The sequence below is a fragment of the Oncorhynchus mykiss genome, chromosome 30, assembly GCF_013265735.2.
Source record: "Oncorhynchus mykiss isolate Arlee chromosome 30, USDA_OmykA_1.1, whole genome shotgun sequence".
NCBI lineage: Eukaryota > Metazoa > Chordata > Actinopteri > Salmoniformes > Salmonidae > Oncorhynchus > Oncorhynchus mykiss.
The window spans coordinates 11004095-11021167 of NC_050570.1; the positions used below are offsets into that span (position 1 = coordinate 11004095).

Below are 17073 nucleotides of genomic sequence, written 5' to 3' on the forward strand. Positions count from 1 at the left end.
GTTTTGTCCTTTCGAAGGAGTTTTTCCTAGCCACCGTGCTTCTACACCTGCATTGCTTGCTGTTTGGGGTTTTAGGCTGGGTTTCTGTACAGCACTTTGAGATATCAGCTGATGTAAGAAGGGCTATATAAATACATTTGATTTGATATTTTTAGAGCTGGATTAAGGTATTATTGCTGTAAGGAACAGCATGCTGCTGTATTATGATTACTTGGGAGTTAACTTCACTTGGGATTTGAACTCACAACCTCTCGGTTACCAGCGACCTGACTTTCCTGCTACACCACCTGGTTCATGGGTATGACAGAGATTGTTAGAATATTAAAACTAATAGACATTTGTCCCTATGGGGGAATCCTTGTGGATGTCGTGTAGAACCCTTTTATTTATCCCTGTAGAGGGACCCTTTAGAGTTCCATTTAGAACCCTCTCATGAAGAAACCTCTGATTCCAGGTAGAAACAAGGACAGGTTCAACCGTTATACTTAAAGGATACTTCAGATTTGCTTATGGAACACACTGTTAGGTACTCCCATGGTTCTGGTCGGAAACTTTAGGGGTACATGTGTGCAAAATCTAGAATAATGTAAAATGTCTAGCCATTATATTCACTATAAGGTACAATCATTCCTGCACTTTTAAATGTAGGTGAGTGCAATGTGCTGGCGGGGGCTCCTTGGCACATTTAGGAGCATGGTAAAACATTTTGTATTTTTGCCAACCGTTAGTGGTAGTGTTGTACTAGTTTAACTTCTTGGTGACAGGCGGCAGTATTTTCACGTCCGGATGAAATGCATGCCCAAATTCAACTGCCTGCTACTCATCCCCAGAAATAAGATATGCATATTATTAGTAGATTTGGATAGAAAACACTCTGAAGTTTCTAAAACTGTTTGAATTATGTCTGTGAATATAACAGAACTTCTTTAGCAGGCGAAACCCGAGGACAAACCATTCAGAATTTGTTTTTGAGGTCACTCTCTTTTCAATAGATTTTCATTGGGAATCCAGATTTCTAAGGGACCTTCTTGCAGTTCCTACCACTTCCACTGGATGTCAACAGTCTTTAGAAATTGGTTGAAGTACGGCCATCTTGAACGAGGGTACCTTGTAGTGTACTGTTAGATAGAGGCGCCTGACCAGAAAGCTAGCTACAGTTTGTTTTCCTCCTGTATTGAACATAGATCATCCCGTCTTCAATTTTATCAATTATTTACGTAAAAAAATACCTAAAGTTCTATTACAAAAGAAGTTTGAAATGTTTTGGCAAAGTTTATAGGTAACTTTTGAGATATTTTGTAGTCACGCTGCGCAAGTTGAAACCGGTGTTTTTCTGGATCAAACGCACCAAATAAATGGACATTTTGGATATATATTGACGGAATTAATCGAACAAAAGGACCATTTGTGATGTTTATGAGACATATTGGAGTGCCAACAAAATAAGCTCGTCAAAGGTAAGGCATGAATTATATTTTTATTTCTGTGTTTTGTGTCGCACCTGCAGGGTTGAAATATGCTTCTCTCTCTTTGTTTACTGGGGTGCTGTCCTCAGATAATAGCATCTTTTGCTTTCGCCGAAAAGCCTTTTTGAAATCTGACATGTTGGCTGGATTCAAAACAAGTGTAGCTTTAATTTGCTATCTTGCATGTGTGATTTAATGAAAGTTTGATTTTTATAGTAATTTATTTGAATTTGGCACTCTGCATTTTCCCTGGCAGAGAGGTTTTAAGTGGTTTTATCATTGTGTTGATGGAGGTTGAGCACATAATTTGTCCACTTCCAGTTCTATCATCGTTGTAAGAGCTTGTGACAATCAAGAGCTGCACTGTTAAAAGGTTACTGTGTTTTTTCCAGTAACTTAACTGCAGTTGGTCACCAGGAAGTATTTTTGAATAACTTACTGTCAGCTTGCTGCAAGTAGTTACTGTAAAATTCACAGTAACTTACTGGTGCTGGTCTCTGTCACACTCACTGACCTGATGGTGTGGTAGGAAGGTCAGTTTGCTGTCAACCAAGAGGTTGAGGCCCAAGTGTGCTCACCACAAATAATACTTAATTAAGCTATCTTGTTATCAGTATAGTTAAGGGAAAGTACAGTAAACTAGTTCCAAGTAAGTTACTAGCAATTGAGTTACTAAGAATTTTACAATAACTTACTGACAGCTAGTTGCCAGTTAGGGAACACAATATTCACAGCAACTTCCAGACAACTAACTGTCATTAAATTACTGTGAAATGCACAGTAACCTGTTAATATTCCAACTCTTTATTATCACATGCCCTTTGCAAAGATTGCAGAACTGATAATGTGCTCAACCGTTGACAACATTTTATTGTATTTTTATTTCACCTTTATTTAACCAGGTAGGCTGGTTGAGAACACCTTTATTTAACCAGGTAGGCTGGTTGAGAACACATTTATTTAACCAGGTAGGCTGGTTGAGAACACCTTTATTTAACCAGGTAGGCTGGTTGAGAACAAGTTCTCATTTACAACTGCAACCTGGCCAAGATAAAGCAAAGCAGTGTGACACAAACAACAATTCAGAGTTACACATGGAATAAAGAAGAGTACAGTCAATAACACAATAGAAAAAAAATAAAGTTTATATACAGTGTGTGCAAATGGCGTGAGGAGGTAAGGCAATAAATAGGCCATAGTAGCGAAGTAGTTACAATTTAGCAAATTAATACTGGAGTGATAGATGAACAGATGATGAAGTGCAAGTAGAAATACTGGTGTGCAAAAGAGCAGAAAGGTAAATAAAAACAATATGGGGATGAGGTAGGTAGATTGGGTGGGCTATTTACAGATGGACTATGTACAGCTGCAGCGATCGGTTAGCTGCTCAGATAGCAGATGTTTAAAGTTAGTGAGGGAAATATAAGTCTCCAGCTTCAGCGAGTTTTGCAATTCATTCCAGTCATTGGCAGCAGAGAACTGAAAGGAAAGGCGGCTTTGGGGATGGCCAGTGAAATATACCTGCAAGAGCGCGTGCTATGGGTGGGTGTTGTTATTATGACCAGTGAGCTGAGATAAGGCGGTGCTTTACCTAGCATCGACTTATAGATGACCTGGAGCCAGAGGGTCTGGCGACGAATATGTAGCGAGGGCCAGCCGACTAGAACATACAAGTCGCAGTGGTGGGTGTTATAAGGGGCTTTGGTAACAAAATGGATGGCACTGTGATAGACTGCATCCAACATAACCATCAACCACTTAAACCGGTGCAACACTTCCACTGGCGGTTGGCACAAAAAACAAAATTCAGTAACTTGTTGTTTACCATACTTTCACTGCAACTAGTAGCCTGTAGTGCACTGTAAAAGTGTAGCATTTCACAGCATGAACAAAGAACCCCAGACAAAGAACCCCTCAGGAACCTCAAAGGGAACAAACTGTGTAGTTGTCATGGCAACAATACCATTGGACAACATTTCGTGGATATTTTAGCAGATAACCTGCCTGTACTTTTAGCAGATAACCAGCCTGTAATGAGTAATTTGGTGATTTAGGCACAATAACCAATCTTACCATAGTAGACCTGCGACAGACTCCCTATCAAAGTAGACAAGTACCAGCAATAAAACAGATTTACAACTAGCAAAATTAGTAGATGTCACATTGCAAGACAAGAGCAAGAAAATTAAACAACATGGCAGAATGAAGAGAGGATGTGGAAGGGGCAGACAAAATAGAAAATATCTGCCATGCATATGGAGAGCTATTGCATTTAAATGAAAACAGTTTAATTACCTGTGACTGATATCTTCATGGTGGCCTCAAGGGGCCGGTTGTTGTCCAGGTCTCTGCTCAGCCTCATGTCCCCATTGTCCTTGTTCAGGATTAGTAGACTCAGCTCGTTGCCCTCCACAAAATTGTACTGGAGGTTATCTGACACATCCGGGTCCTGGGCAGGAACCTTCCCGATCACCCCAGCCGGAAAACTGTTGGACCTGTTGGTGACGTAGTTGTTAAAGATGATCTCAAAGTCGTGTAGGACAGGGTCATTATCGTTGACGTCCAGCAGGCAGATGTGCACAATGGCGCGGCTGACTAACGGTGCAGAGGTCGCCTGGACAATGATGGTGTACTCTATCTTGGACTCGTAGTCTAAATCAGTGAGAGCGATAAGATCCCCGTTGAAGATATCTAGTTGGAAGACCTCTGGGACGTTTCCTTCCACAATTTGGAACAGGATTTGCGCATTGGTTCCCTTGTCAGGATCTGTAGCAGTGATGCGGGCTACAATGGAACCCACAGGACTGTTCTCCACCACATAGACGTACAGTTCGTCCTTTTCAAACACAGGAGCATTGTCGTTGATGTCCAGGACGGACACTTGGACGTCCATGGATGCCTTAAGCGGCGGAAACCCCTTATCCACAGCAAAGGCCTTCAGATTGTACACAGGCACATTCTCCCTGTCAAGTTTCCTGGCTGTTCTAATAATGCCAGAGTACGGCTCAATGAAGAAGTCACCCTCTCCATCATCCCCACCCTGGAAAGTGTAACTAAGTCTCCCATTGGACCCTGAGTCCCTGTCAGATGCAGAAATCTGGAGGATGCTGGTATACACGGGTGCATCCTCAAACACTGTCCCCTGGTATATGTCTCTGAGGAACTGTGGTGCATTATCATTAGCATCCAGAACAATGATCTCCACATATGTGGTGTCAGATTTCTGGGGGATGCCATTGTCGCGGGCAATGACAGCTAGCGTGTAGGAGGCCTGATCCTCATAGTCGATTTCTATCTGTGTGGTTATGGCACCTGTGTCAGGGTTGATCTTGAACTGTGGCACGTTGTCCTCCATAACATAGCTGATGCGTGCGTTCTCCCCCGTGTCCTCATCCGTGGCACTGATCACCACCACGGTGGAGCCCACAGGCCGGTCCTCGCCGATCGTCACCTGGTAGTTGGCGCTTTGGAACACGGGCTGGTGGGTGTTGGCATCAGTGACGTTGATAAAGACCTGTGCTGTGTCGTAACGCGTGCCATCCGAGGCGGTCACCGTCAGGACATACTGGCGCTCCTGTTTGTAGTCCAGTGGCATAGCTAAGGTGATGACTGCCCCTGCAGTCTGACTGGTGATGGCGAACCTGTTCCGCGTGTTGCCGCTGGAAATCTGGTATGTTACCACGCTGTTGGCGTCCCGATCTATGGCAGAGAGTGCTAGCACGCTCGTACCTACCAAAGCATCCTCATTCATCTTCAGGCTATACAACCTCTGAGTGAAAGTGGGAACGTTGTCGTTCACGTCGAGCACCGTCACACTGACGCTGGCCGAGGAAGACATGACAGGGACCCCATGATCAACTGCTTCAACGCCAAACGTGTAAAAGTCGGTGGTCTCCCTGTCCAGTTCTACACTAACTGTAATCCACCCTGTGCTGTTGTTGATGGTGAAGGGGAAGCCTGGAGCCATAGCTGTTAACCTGTACTGCAAATGAGAGTTGTCACCGGAGTCTGCATCAATAGCCTGAATATGGATCACAGAACAACCAACCGCCATATTTTCCAATACTGTGGCTTGAAAGGGTGTGCTAACAAACATAGGGGCATTATCGTTGACATCCACAACTTGCACTACAACTATCCCTGTGCCATTAATCAGAGGTGGTCTTCCCCCATCCTGTGCCTTTATTCTCAAATTATATTCCCTGATCATCTCATAATCTAGAGGGTTGATTATGTCAATGACACCTGTAGGGGAATGGATGTAGAACTGGCCCTTCACGTTGCCACTGATGATGCTGTAGTGGACTTTTGCATTGTTGCCCTCATCTTTATCTGTGGCCTTCACCTGGGCCACTTTGGTGTTCACTGCCACGCTCTCAAGCACCTGGACTACATACCTATTCTCACTGAACTGGGGGTAGTTATCGTTCTCATCCTCCACAGAGATATAGACTGTAGCCGTGGCACTGCGGGGGCCTGGGTCTTTACCCTGATCATTAGCCTCCACTATCAGTTGATACTGGGTCAAGGTTTCTCTGTCAGGCCGAACCCTAATCTTGACTAGTCCATTTTTAGGATCGATTTCAAAACCAGCATTATCTGCCCCCTCATTCACAATCTTATAGATCATGTTGGCATTTGATGGGGCATCCCCATCTGTGGCCCTTATAGTCAACACTTCAAAACCTATCTCCACATTTTCCCTAATGCTGACCCTGTACTCTGTCTGCTCAAACACAGGCCCATGATCATTAGTGTCACTTATAGTGACAGTGAGGTAAGCAGTGGCCGACCTCTTAGGGGTGCCATTGTCTGTAGCAATAACTTTGAAGATATGTGTGTCCTTGACCTCCCTGTCCAAAGGCTGCAACGTTGTAATGCTGCCGGTCTGCAAATTGATTTTGAAATAATCATTGGATCTGCTATCGAACAGAGCTTCAATATCATATTCTACTTCACCATCATCATCATGGTCGGTATCCAGTGCTTTGAGCGTAATTACGCGAGTTCCCGCCGGTTCATTCTCCGGGACAGACACCTGATAGTTGGGCAGTTGAAACTGGGGAGCGGTATTCACATTTCTTTTTTTACGTTTGGTCCATGAACCCAGTCTACCCAAATCCCCGTCTGTAAACATGGCATGACTATGAAGAGAATAAATTCGCAGTTTCACACGAACAGTGGTGTAATTCCAAAGATGTTGCACCCTGCAGAATAAATCCAACTCGTTTCGCTCATTGGGTTGCAGACAGTTTGGCAAAACACTCCCGTTATCAAAAACTACTTTCCAGTCCTTTCCTCCCTTACATAACGAAAGGTAAGAGTGAGGTTTTCGAGTAAAAAGTGGTAAATATTCATAAATGTTCAAAAGCAAAATCCTATTTGAGACGCATGGATATGTCTCTACTGTTGAGAGAATGTTCATGTAAATCTTGGGCTTACCTTCGTTTGCCTTTCTCCTATATTTAATGAAACAATTCTCTCCGTGCACAAAAGTATTGAAGTGAATTAAAATAAAGTTATCCGAGGTACTTGATTTGATCTGAATGTAAAGCGGCGCAGGGTTCTTCCTCAACAGCGCACAATTAACTTTTCCTGAGAAATATACAATTCCGTGTTGTCTCTCGATATTGAAAATGTGTCTCGCGTATTTAGGAGTTAAAGTCCTGTCTATTTGATAGATCCAACCCCGTCCAATAGATACATTTCCGAGCACTACTCCAGGCTGTAGAGTATCCGAAACGTGTACATCAAAACATGCAACTACTGGAAAGTGTGATAGAAAACATATCCACGGCCAAAGCATTTGTAATGCCATGGTTTAAAACGCATGGCATCCACCGAATCTGTCAAGAACATCTATAAAATCCACTGAACAAGTTTTTCCCGGGTCCTCGCCGTCCAATCCCGTTCCATGATTAGTTAGAATGTTGCGAGGATCGGAGCAGAGCATGGCGCGCCCATTAAATAGTTCGAACAGGTCTCACTCTCCAGAGAACAAGAGAGAGGTCCAACTCTGCGGAAAATCGGTCCCCCTCCAGCAGGTGTTTTTTCTCGGTGTTTGCCCTCCAAGCAAGTTTCTGTATGGCAGTAAATGGGTGTCGAATTTGGTAAACACAAAATGTATGGCTTATTTGCTATGTGAGTTTTATTTGATCAAATATACGTTTCATAACGCTTAAGTTGCAACTAGTGTTATATAAGTTGGACACGTTACACCCCGCCAACTTTGACAAAAAAAAACACTATATCGGAGTTGTCTCGAGATGGCTATGCATATTCATGTATTGAGGCTAGTAGCATAGCATCTCCATTGAATTCCGGCGGTTGACTTCAACAACCGTCAATGAATATACAAAACTAGATTACAATAGTGAGATCTATCCACCAATCCAAAGAAAGTATAGGCGGGAGCCAGACCGCCCACATTGCCATTTTGACAACCACTCCCATTGTTAGGGCAGAAAGACATGTATTTTGTCTGCATGTATATCGATCATCTGTGCACTCTCTCACCGCCCCACATCTGAAAGCTACCCTGCTCCCCAACTCTAGGCTGCGTTTACACAGGCAACCAAATTATATTTTTGCTCTGAAACAGATCTTAGATTAAAAAGATCTGATGTGGTTGGTTAAAATATAATTTACTGGAATAAAGATCAGAATTGGACTACTTGTGTAAATGCCGCACTGTTTGTCAGTCAAACGCTAATTCCCAAATCTCAGCAGCCGATCACAATGTACCATGAAGTGATGTGGGTAATGATCACTAAAAACCTCCTATTTGTACAGGTATATAGTTTTTCTGCGACGTCTCAGACTTACATTACATTCGCATTTTAAAACTGTCCTCATTGTATAACGTATTTAAAAAATCATAAAGAAATTCACAGACAATTGGAGATTGATTAAATTATGTCACCTAGTGGACATACTTTCCTATAGGCCAGGGATCATCTAGATTCGGCTGCGGGACGATGTTTTTCTTGAGAGGATGGTCTGGGGGCTGAAGCCCAAACAGATCTACTATTTGACTAAAACATATTCATTTCAAACCTTGCTTGCATTTGTATACAATCACAAGTCTCTATTATGCGTGGGAATACTTGGGAACAGATTTCCTAAATTAAAATAACTTGGAGCTGATTTCCTGGTGTTTTTACAGTATTTTCTGTCCAACAATTATTTATTTTTTAATTCATTGGTCAGAAAACTTGGAGGGCCAAATAAAACCACCCGCAGGCCGCCAGTTGGGGAATCCTGCTATAGGAATAATCTACTATCATGTGGCCTAAAGAGCCTGGTTGGGGAATCCTGCTATAGGAAGAATCTACTATCATGTGGCCTAAAGTTAGCCTGGTTGCCAGTCATAGTTTAGATATTACATTCCACTCCTTGTACTCTGTGTCATTTGCCCATGTCTTTGGCGCATGACACAGAGTACAAGGAGTGGAATGTTACAGAGACTGATACCCAGACTTGCCTAAATTCTCTCTCCACTACAAATGATTTAATTTTATATATCAAATGTTTGGCATTTCTAAAATGCATAAGAATTTTATATTTCTTGGTACAGACAGGTAGAACATCCTTACATCATAAGATGCTCTACTAAATGTCAAAGGATACAAAACATCAGCATCTTATCTCTCATTTGACACCTATACCAAGTACACTACATAACCAAAAGTACTACATAACCAAAAGTACTGAATGTGGATGTTGGATCATTGCTGCAGGGACTTGCTTCCATTGATCCACAAAATAATTAGTGAGGTCGGACACTGGTGTTGGGTGATTAGGCGCGGCTCGCAGTCTGCGTTCCAATTCATCCCAAAGGTGTTTGATGGGGTTGAGGTCATGGCTCTATGCAGGCCAGACCAGCTCTTCTACACCGATCTCGACAAACCATTTCTGTATGGACCTCACTTTGTGCATGGGGGCATTATCATGCTGAAAAAAAGGGCCTTCCCCAAACTATTGCCACAAAGTAGCATCACTACTCTGGACGGTTCTGACTTAGAATATGTGGACAACTATAAATACCTAGGTGTTCGGCTACACTGTAAGATCTCCTTCCAGACTCATATTAAGCATCTCCAATCCAAAATAAAATCTAGAATTGGTTTCCTATTTTGCAACAAAGCCTCCTTCACTCATGCAGCCAAACATACCCTCGTAAAACTGCTTATACTGCCAATCCTTGACTTTGGGGATGTCATTTACAAAATATCCTCCAACACTCTACACAGCAAATGGGATGCAGTCTATCACAGTGCCATCCATTTTGTCACCAAAGCCCCATATACTGCACCATTGCGACCTGTATGCTCTCGTTGGCTGGTCCTCGCTACATATTAGTCGCCAAACCCACTGGCTCCAGGGCATCTATAAGTTTTTGCTAGGTAAAGCTCTGCCTTAGCTCACTGGTCACCATAGCAACACCCACCAGTAGCACACGCTCCAGCAGGTATATTTCACTGGTCATCCCCAAAGCCAACAGCTACTTTGGCCGCCTTTCCTTCCAGTTCTCTGCTGCCAATGACTGGAACGAATTTCAAAAATCAATGAAGTTGAAGACATATCTCCCTCACTAACTTCAAGCATCGGCTGTCAGAGCAGCTTACCGATCGCTGCAGCTGTACACAGCCCATCTGTAAATAGCCCAACCAACTACCTACCACATCCCCATATACAGTGCCTTGCGAAAGTATTCGGACCCCTTGAACTTTGCGACCTTTTGCCACATTTCAGGCTTCAAACATAAAGATATAAAATGTTATTTTTTTGTGAAGAATCAACAACAAGTGGGACACAATCATGAAGTGGAACGACATTTATTGGATATTTCAAACTTTTTTAACAAATCAAAAACTGAAAAATTGGGCGTGCAAAATTATTCAGCCCCCTTAAGTTAATACTTTGTAGCGCCACCTTTTGCTGCGATTACAGCTGTAAGCCGCTTGGGGTATGTCTCTATCAGTTTTGCACATCGAGAGACTGACATTTTTTCCCATTCCTCCTTGCAAAACAGGTCGAGCTCAGTGAGGTTGGATGGAGAGCATTTGTGAACAGCAGTTTTCAGTTCTTTCCACAGATTCTCGATTGGATTCAGGTCTGGACTTTGACTTGGCCATTCTAACACCTGGATATGTTTATTTTTGAACCATTCCATTGTAGATTTTGCTTTATGTTTTGGATCATTGTCTTGTTGGAAGACAAATCTCCGTCCCAGCCTCAGGTCTTTTGCAGACTCCATCAGGTTTTCTTCTAGAATGGTCCTGTATTTGGCTCCATCCATCTTCCCATCAATTTTAACCATCTTCCCTGTCCCTGCTGAAGAAAAGCAGGCCCAAACCATGATGCTGCCACCACCATGTTTGACAGTGGGGATGGTGTGTTCAGCTGTGTTGCTTTTACGCCAAACATAACGTTTTGCATTGTTGCCAAAAAGTTCCATTTTGGTTTCATCTGACCAGAGCACCTTCTTCCACATGTTTGGTGTGTCTCCCAGGTGGCTTGTGGCAAACTTTAAACAACACTTTTTATGGATATCTTTCAGAAATGGCTTTCTTCTTGCCACTTTTCCATAAAGGCCAGATTTGTGCAATATACGACTGATTGTTGTCCTATGGACAGAGTCTCCCACCTCAGCTGTAGATCTCTGCAGTTCATCCAGAGTGATCATGGGCCTCTTGGCTGCATCTCTGATCAGTCTTCTCCTTGTATGAGCTGAAAGTTTAGAGGGACGGCCAGGTCTTGGTAGATTTGCAGTGGTCTGATACTCCTTCCATTTCAATATTATCGCTTGCACAGTGCTCCTTGGGATGTTTAAAGCTTGGGAAATCTTTTTGTATCCAAATCCGGCTTTAAACTTCTTCACAACAGTATCTCGGACGTGCCTGGTGTGTTCCTTGTTCTTCATGATGCTCTCTGCGCTTTTAACGGACCTCTGAGACTATCACAGTGCAGGTGCATTTATACGGAGACTTGATTACACACAGGTGGATTGTATTTATCATCATTAGTCATTTAGGTCAACATTGGATCATTCAGAGATCCTCACTGAACTTCTGGAGAGTTTGCTGCACTGAAAGTAAAGGGGCTGAATAATTTTGACAAATAAATTTGACAAACTGACTTGTTGGAAAGGTGGCATCCTATGACGGTGCCCTGTTAAGGCTATTCTACTTCCAATGTTTGTTTATGGAGATTACATGGCTGTGTTCTCAATTTTATACACCTGTCAGCAAGGGTGTGGCTGAATTAGCCAAATCTACTCATTTGAAGGGGTGTCCACATACTTTTGTATATATAGTGGATGATATCTTATTTATGAGAGCACAACAACATCTGTCTGTGGGCAGGAGCTGTTCCTTCAGCCAAAGTCAAACTTCTGGGTGCCCAGCCAATGGTGGAGTAGACTGTCTCCGAGGCAAAGAGCACAGGTCAGCTCTCTGGCCCTAATACCATACCTGCATTCATTTACATGCAAGACTCAGCATCACAATACGTTAAATGAAGAACATTTATTAGAGCTTTTAAAAGAATCACACAGAGCTGCAAGACCGTAACAAACAAAAATAAAAAAGGTACAGTACCATTCTTAAAAAGAAATCAGATTGGTGACTTACATAGTATACATACTAACAGTCTCGACTTAAAACAATCTTTTCTTAAACCCTTGATCATCAGCAGTTAGTTCTCATTCTAAATGTCATTTGTGTGTGGTACAGGCACAAGCGTCAGCAGGAAGGCTATTGGAATCAATATACATGTAGAGGAAATGCTGGAATGCTCTATTATTAATCAAAAGGATAAGTTGATCAGGGGTGCTTCATTTAAGGCATGGTCCTTGTCTTCTGGACTCCATTTGATCAGGGGCGAGCTCAGGTCAATCAGCTGTAGGTGGGAAAGAAACACACATATAATTACCAGATATCAGTGTGGTCATGAATCCTGACAACATTTGTGATGAGTCAACTGGGTATCATGGCACTGTTTTTCTCAATAGGAATTTTTTAATAATTTGAGTCAGTCATCATAATGTATGGAGTACATTCTCTCACCTGACCACCAGAGGGCTTCACAGAGGCTGTTCTGATCAGGACAGGAGTGCTGGAGAGGTCAATTAGGAGTTTCTCATATGGCCTCAACACAGGTGCCGGGGCATCTACCAGCAAAACCTATTGGACAAGAAACAACCCAAAACATACAAACGTCATTCAACCAAAGACAAATAACTTATGCAAGCTGAAACAAGACAACATATCAACTACTTCCACATATCAAGACATTACCTCATTAACATCCTGGGTCTTCATCCAATTGCATTGAGGCTGCTCTAGCAGCTTTTCAGTGTTCTCGAGCTCCTTGGATTCTTCATTCGGCTCAGGGTGGTTGTTTTCCTTGTTAGTCGGAGGAGGCACCTGGTCCACTCCTGGTTCTGGGTCATCCTGACCTACCCCCTGCTCCTCTGGATGGGGGACTGTAGCAGGGGTGGGGGGCTGCACCTCTGGCTCGTCCTCCAGGGAAAATGGCTGGACGGTCTCCTCTTCTGGTGCTGCTGCCGCCTCCTCTTGGTGGCTCCCTTTCAACTGGTCGGGACTGAAAAAAAAAATTATGTTGTCACCAACTAGCCTATTTTTATTACATCACAACACCTTACCCTAACACTGATTCATTGTCACTTATGGCAAGACTATTATCTTGGCCCTTTTAGACAGAGTCCAGTGTGGTGGTCCTAGTGTGGCAGCTGCTTTCTCACCTCCAGTAGATGGCCCTCTGGATAGAGGCTGGCCGGAAGGCCATGCTCAGGGAAGGCCTGCCTGGCCGTGAAATGCTATTCGGGGTGAGCATGGGGATACCAGAGATCCTCCGGTTCACAGGGGTGGGAAGGGCAGAGGGGTGTCTCATCTTGGGTTGCACTGCCTTGTTCCCCCCAGCAGGGGGCGTCTGGAACAGCTCTGGAACTGGTAGTTTGTGGGGGAGACTGATGGATAGAAGGGGGGGGAAGGCATATTCAATGCTAATGGTATGACTAGGATGACTAACATCTTCAGTATTCTAATAATCGTCAATGGTGTACAATTTCCGACTCCAGACACTTAGGAATAAAAAATAATTAATTTAAATCCTAGTTACAGTACCTTTCCACACTGCAAGCAGACATCAATCTCTTTGGCTTCATGATGAGAGGGGCATCAGGGGATGAAACAGCTTTGTAGGGAAAACACAAATAAATATGTTAACATTTTTGCAAGCAAACAATTATGAGCCTTTCCATTCAGAAACATGAAGTAAGACAAGCCAGTGATCAGTAGTAGCTGCTCATAGGTAGCCAACAGTTGACCAGTCCTCACCTTCCAACCTCCTCTTGAACTGACTAGTAGGGGTTGGAGCAATGAACGCCTTGAGTTTGGGGTTGCCCTTGACGACGTCCTTCGTCTTCGCTGAAGATGAGGTGGGGATGTTGGGCACAGAGGACATTCTCTCCATGTTCATCTTTGCTGGGGTCTGGTGCAAGGGGGTGGCTGTGGCCACCGGTTCAACTCTCTTCAAAGGGGTGGACTGAACCGTTTTAAATCGGTCTTGCTCAGAGAGCTTCCTTCCCGGGTCTGAGATGACACGCCGTGCTACTGTGGTGGAAGAGGGAAGCCCCGGAGCTCGGCTGATGAGGGTAGACCTGCAGGTCTTGGTAGCACTCGCAACAGGATTGGTGAGTCGGCTCTTGCCAGCGGGCAGGCGGCCATTAGGGCCACTGATGCTGGAGTTGAGGGGCGTGCTGAGTTTACCTAAAATCAGAGACAGGTCAGATATTTGCATTGCACTTTCCATACACTTCACATCTTTGAAATGGTTGAACTGTAGACAGCACCTTGAAATTACACCGTGAAGCTCTACACAGGGCCTCACCTTTCCCTGTGGGTGACACAGACAGACTGGAGTTGAAGCTGGACACTGAGGAAGAGGAGGAAGATGTGTTTCTCCTCTGGTCAGTCACTCTCCTGGTCTGAGGAGGGGGGGCTTTGACCGCTGACGGAGCCCGCATCCCACTCTGAATAGGACAAGGACATTCATGTTTCAACACCTGCCATTTTATCAGAGGGTATTCACATATTGTACCACCTGATCTGAAGTCTCATAATATATATATATGAATTAAGAATTCTGTTTAAAATGTCAGTGTCTGATGATATCAGCAAATTCCTCTGGGTTACCTTGCTAGGGGGTACGAGGGTCCTCTTCCCCTGCAGACTGGAGTTGAGGGAGGTGTCGCTGATGTCGGAGGCTATGCTGGCCGTGTCAGAGAGAAGGTCCTCGCAGGAGGCTGCTCTGCTGGAGTTACGACTACCTGGGCTACGCCTCAGCCCCAAGTTACCCTGAAAGAAACAGACTACATGAGTTGAGAAAACTTTCTACAGTACTGATTTGACCTTAGCCTCGATCATTCTGTATAGTCTATGTGGCTAGATATCTTCTAAGAGCCCATACTTTGCTTGGAGGAGCCAGCATGGTGGTCTTCTCAGCAGGCTCCGGTCTGGTCTTGGCTGTCTGCAGGGCTGTCGTCGCAGTCGCTCCTCGGGCTGCTGGTTGTTGTTTGCTAGGGAGCACCCCGGTGTTGCAGGCCAGCCCTACCCTTCCTCGGAGCACCATCTTGGTCCGAGTCGTAGTCCCTGCTCGCACAGGGCTGGAAGTGCCAACACGGCTCTTAGTGGAGTTAGAAACCCCACCATCCCTTAACAACCGCTGCTGAATAGCAGGAGGGAGCTGCTTCAATGGACTGTCCTGCACACAGAAGGTCTCCCTTTTGATAGGGCTTAGGACAGCATCAACTGGCTTTCTGAACATGCCCAGTTTGGCCCCAGCATCCTGCACAAAGTCTTCTTTCGGTTCTTCTTTACTCAATGTGAGTGTACCGTTGGTTACCCCTACATCAGGGTGCTGCTGGTTGACAACTAGTTGACTGGCTAGTAGGTTGGCTTCCTTGCAGATTTCCTCAAACTTGTCCACAGCCAAAGGACTCCAGCTGGGCCCCTCACCCACTGAAGGAAAACTGCTGACGTTTTCCTTGACAATGGTCTCCAGACCGACAGAGATACACCTCTCCTTGTGACAGACCGGACCAACAAAAACCTCATCATCGTCTTCATCTCCTCTTGAGCTTTAAACAAGGGGGAATGATTTTACAATGTTATTTTTCATATGTAAGTGATGTAACATTTCCCAAGTAAAATGTATAGACAATGGTAGTATCAAATACAAAGACAGATTGTGAGTTCAGTGGCAACGCATTCAAGAGAGAAATGCATACAAACCAAAGAAATGGAAATCAAAGATATCTATGACACCAACCTGGCAGGTGAGAGTGAAACGTCAAAATCAAACTTCTCTTCAGCCAATGAGAAGAATTCTTGTGGGAAAGGAACAAGGACATTTAAACAAACAATGCACCAAAAAAACAAAATCCTTTGATAGGAAGAACAGTGTTTGTCTCGCTACTAATAGTACATGAGCCATGGGGGTTGGTCGACGATCTCTGTGATTTTCTTGAAGGTCTAACTAACCTAGTTATGTCACAATCATATGCGACTTTGTGAACTCGACGGCCCAAACTTGGGGGTCTGGCTAATGGACTTTAACGTTAAACAGTTGACAATGTGAATAGCAATGGAATAAATTATAGTTAACAAGAAATAAGGATAAGAAAGCTGAGTTACCACTGTTGGTATGGGAATCCATACTCCTCACGGGACTAGGACAGGTCGCTAGGGCCCAGAGTGCAGATGTCGTAGTAGGTTAACGTTAGTCGTCCTTCATAGGGAAATGAGAAATTGAAAACTTATGAAAAACAGTGATAGAGAAGCTAGCTAAAAGCTAACGTTATGTCTAATAAATCTAAGTTAACATTAACTGGCTAGTTTTGACTGACTAGCATTTATTATGAACCTAACTAACATATAATATATATATATAATATATAATTACATTGTTGGTTAGCTAGCTAACTTTAGCCCAATCCTTCTTTTAGTTGGTAATCTATTTGTAGCCGTTTTAAAAATGTATCTAGTTAGCAGTAATCTAGCTAACGCATTAGCTGGCACGACATACAATAAAATGCATCTGGCTAGCTACCTAGGTCGTTATGACGAATTTCGTATTTCCAATACATCCAAACAGCACCTACCGTCTTATGTTAGTAAATAAGTTTTCTAGTTATATTCTGCTAAATAATTTCAAAAACATGTATTTGGTCCGAGAGTAAGAGATATTTCAAATTTCGTGAACAAACAAGTCCATGTCACATGCAGGCTACCTCGACATTGGTTGAAACGTCTGGCATAAGCGACACCAGAGCGCTACTGGGAATTGTAGTCATTTTGCCTTTAAATTTTTATTTAACCTTTATTTTGACTGGACGAAAACATAAATATAAAGTAAGTAGCCTACAAATACTTTTTTTTGCAGGGGTATCTGTTCTTACTTGAGTATTTATATTGTTTACTTTTATTTTTACTCAACTAGCTACATTCCTAGCTAACGTTACATTTCCTAAAAAATGTATGTACTTTTTACTCCGATACATTTATAATTCCTGGTGGAATTT

General features: G+C 43.5%; 2 protein-coding genes across 5 annotated transcripts in view; both read right to left on the minus strand.

Moving 5' to 3' along the window:
• The window catches only part of LOC110522734 (cadherin EGF LAG seven-pass G-type receptor 1), an 89755-nt gene extending 81754 nt beyond the window's left edge, over window positions 1-8001 (minus strand). Inside the window, exon 1 of the mRNA XM_036968797.1 lies at window positions 3762-8001. Coding sequence (XP_036824692.1) covers window positions 3762-7284 — 3523 coding nt within the window. The 5' untranslated portion in view covers window positions 7285-8001. The remainder of the gene's footprint in view (window positions 1-3761) is intronic.
• Window positions 8002-11975: 3974 nt separating this feature from the next.
• gtse1 (G-2 and S-phase expressed 1) lies at window positions 11976-16839 on the minus strand. Of its 4 annotated transcripts, none has more exons than XM_021598785.2 (12): window positions 16783-16839; window positions 16187-16280; window positions 15822-15879; window positions 14961-15630; window positions 14687-14848; window positions 14382-14523; window positions 13829-14260; window positions 13616-13685; window positions 13234-13458; window positions 12767-13073; window positions 12536-12652; window positions 11976-12368 (listed from the first exon to the last, which is right to left on the minus strand). In XM_021598785.2, the coding sequence occupies exons 2-12, from the start codon at window positions 16206-16208 to the stop codon at window positions 12276-12278; spliced, it is 2298 nt and encodes a 765-aa protein (XP_021454460.2). In that variant the 5' UTR covers window positions 16209-16280; window positions 16783-16839; the 3' UTR covers window positions 11976-12275. The 4 variants fall into 4 exon arrangements, with proteins under 4 accessions (XP_021454460.2, XP_021454458.2, XP_021454459.2 ...); XM_021598783.2 differs by having other exon boundaries at window positions 16654-16833; XM_021598784.2 differs by having other exon boundaries at window positions 16602-16825.
• Window positions 16840-17073: the final 234 nt, after the last annotated feature.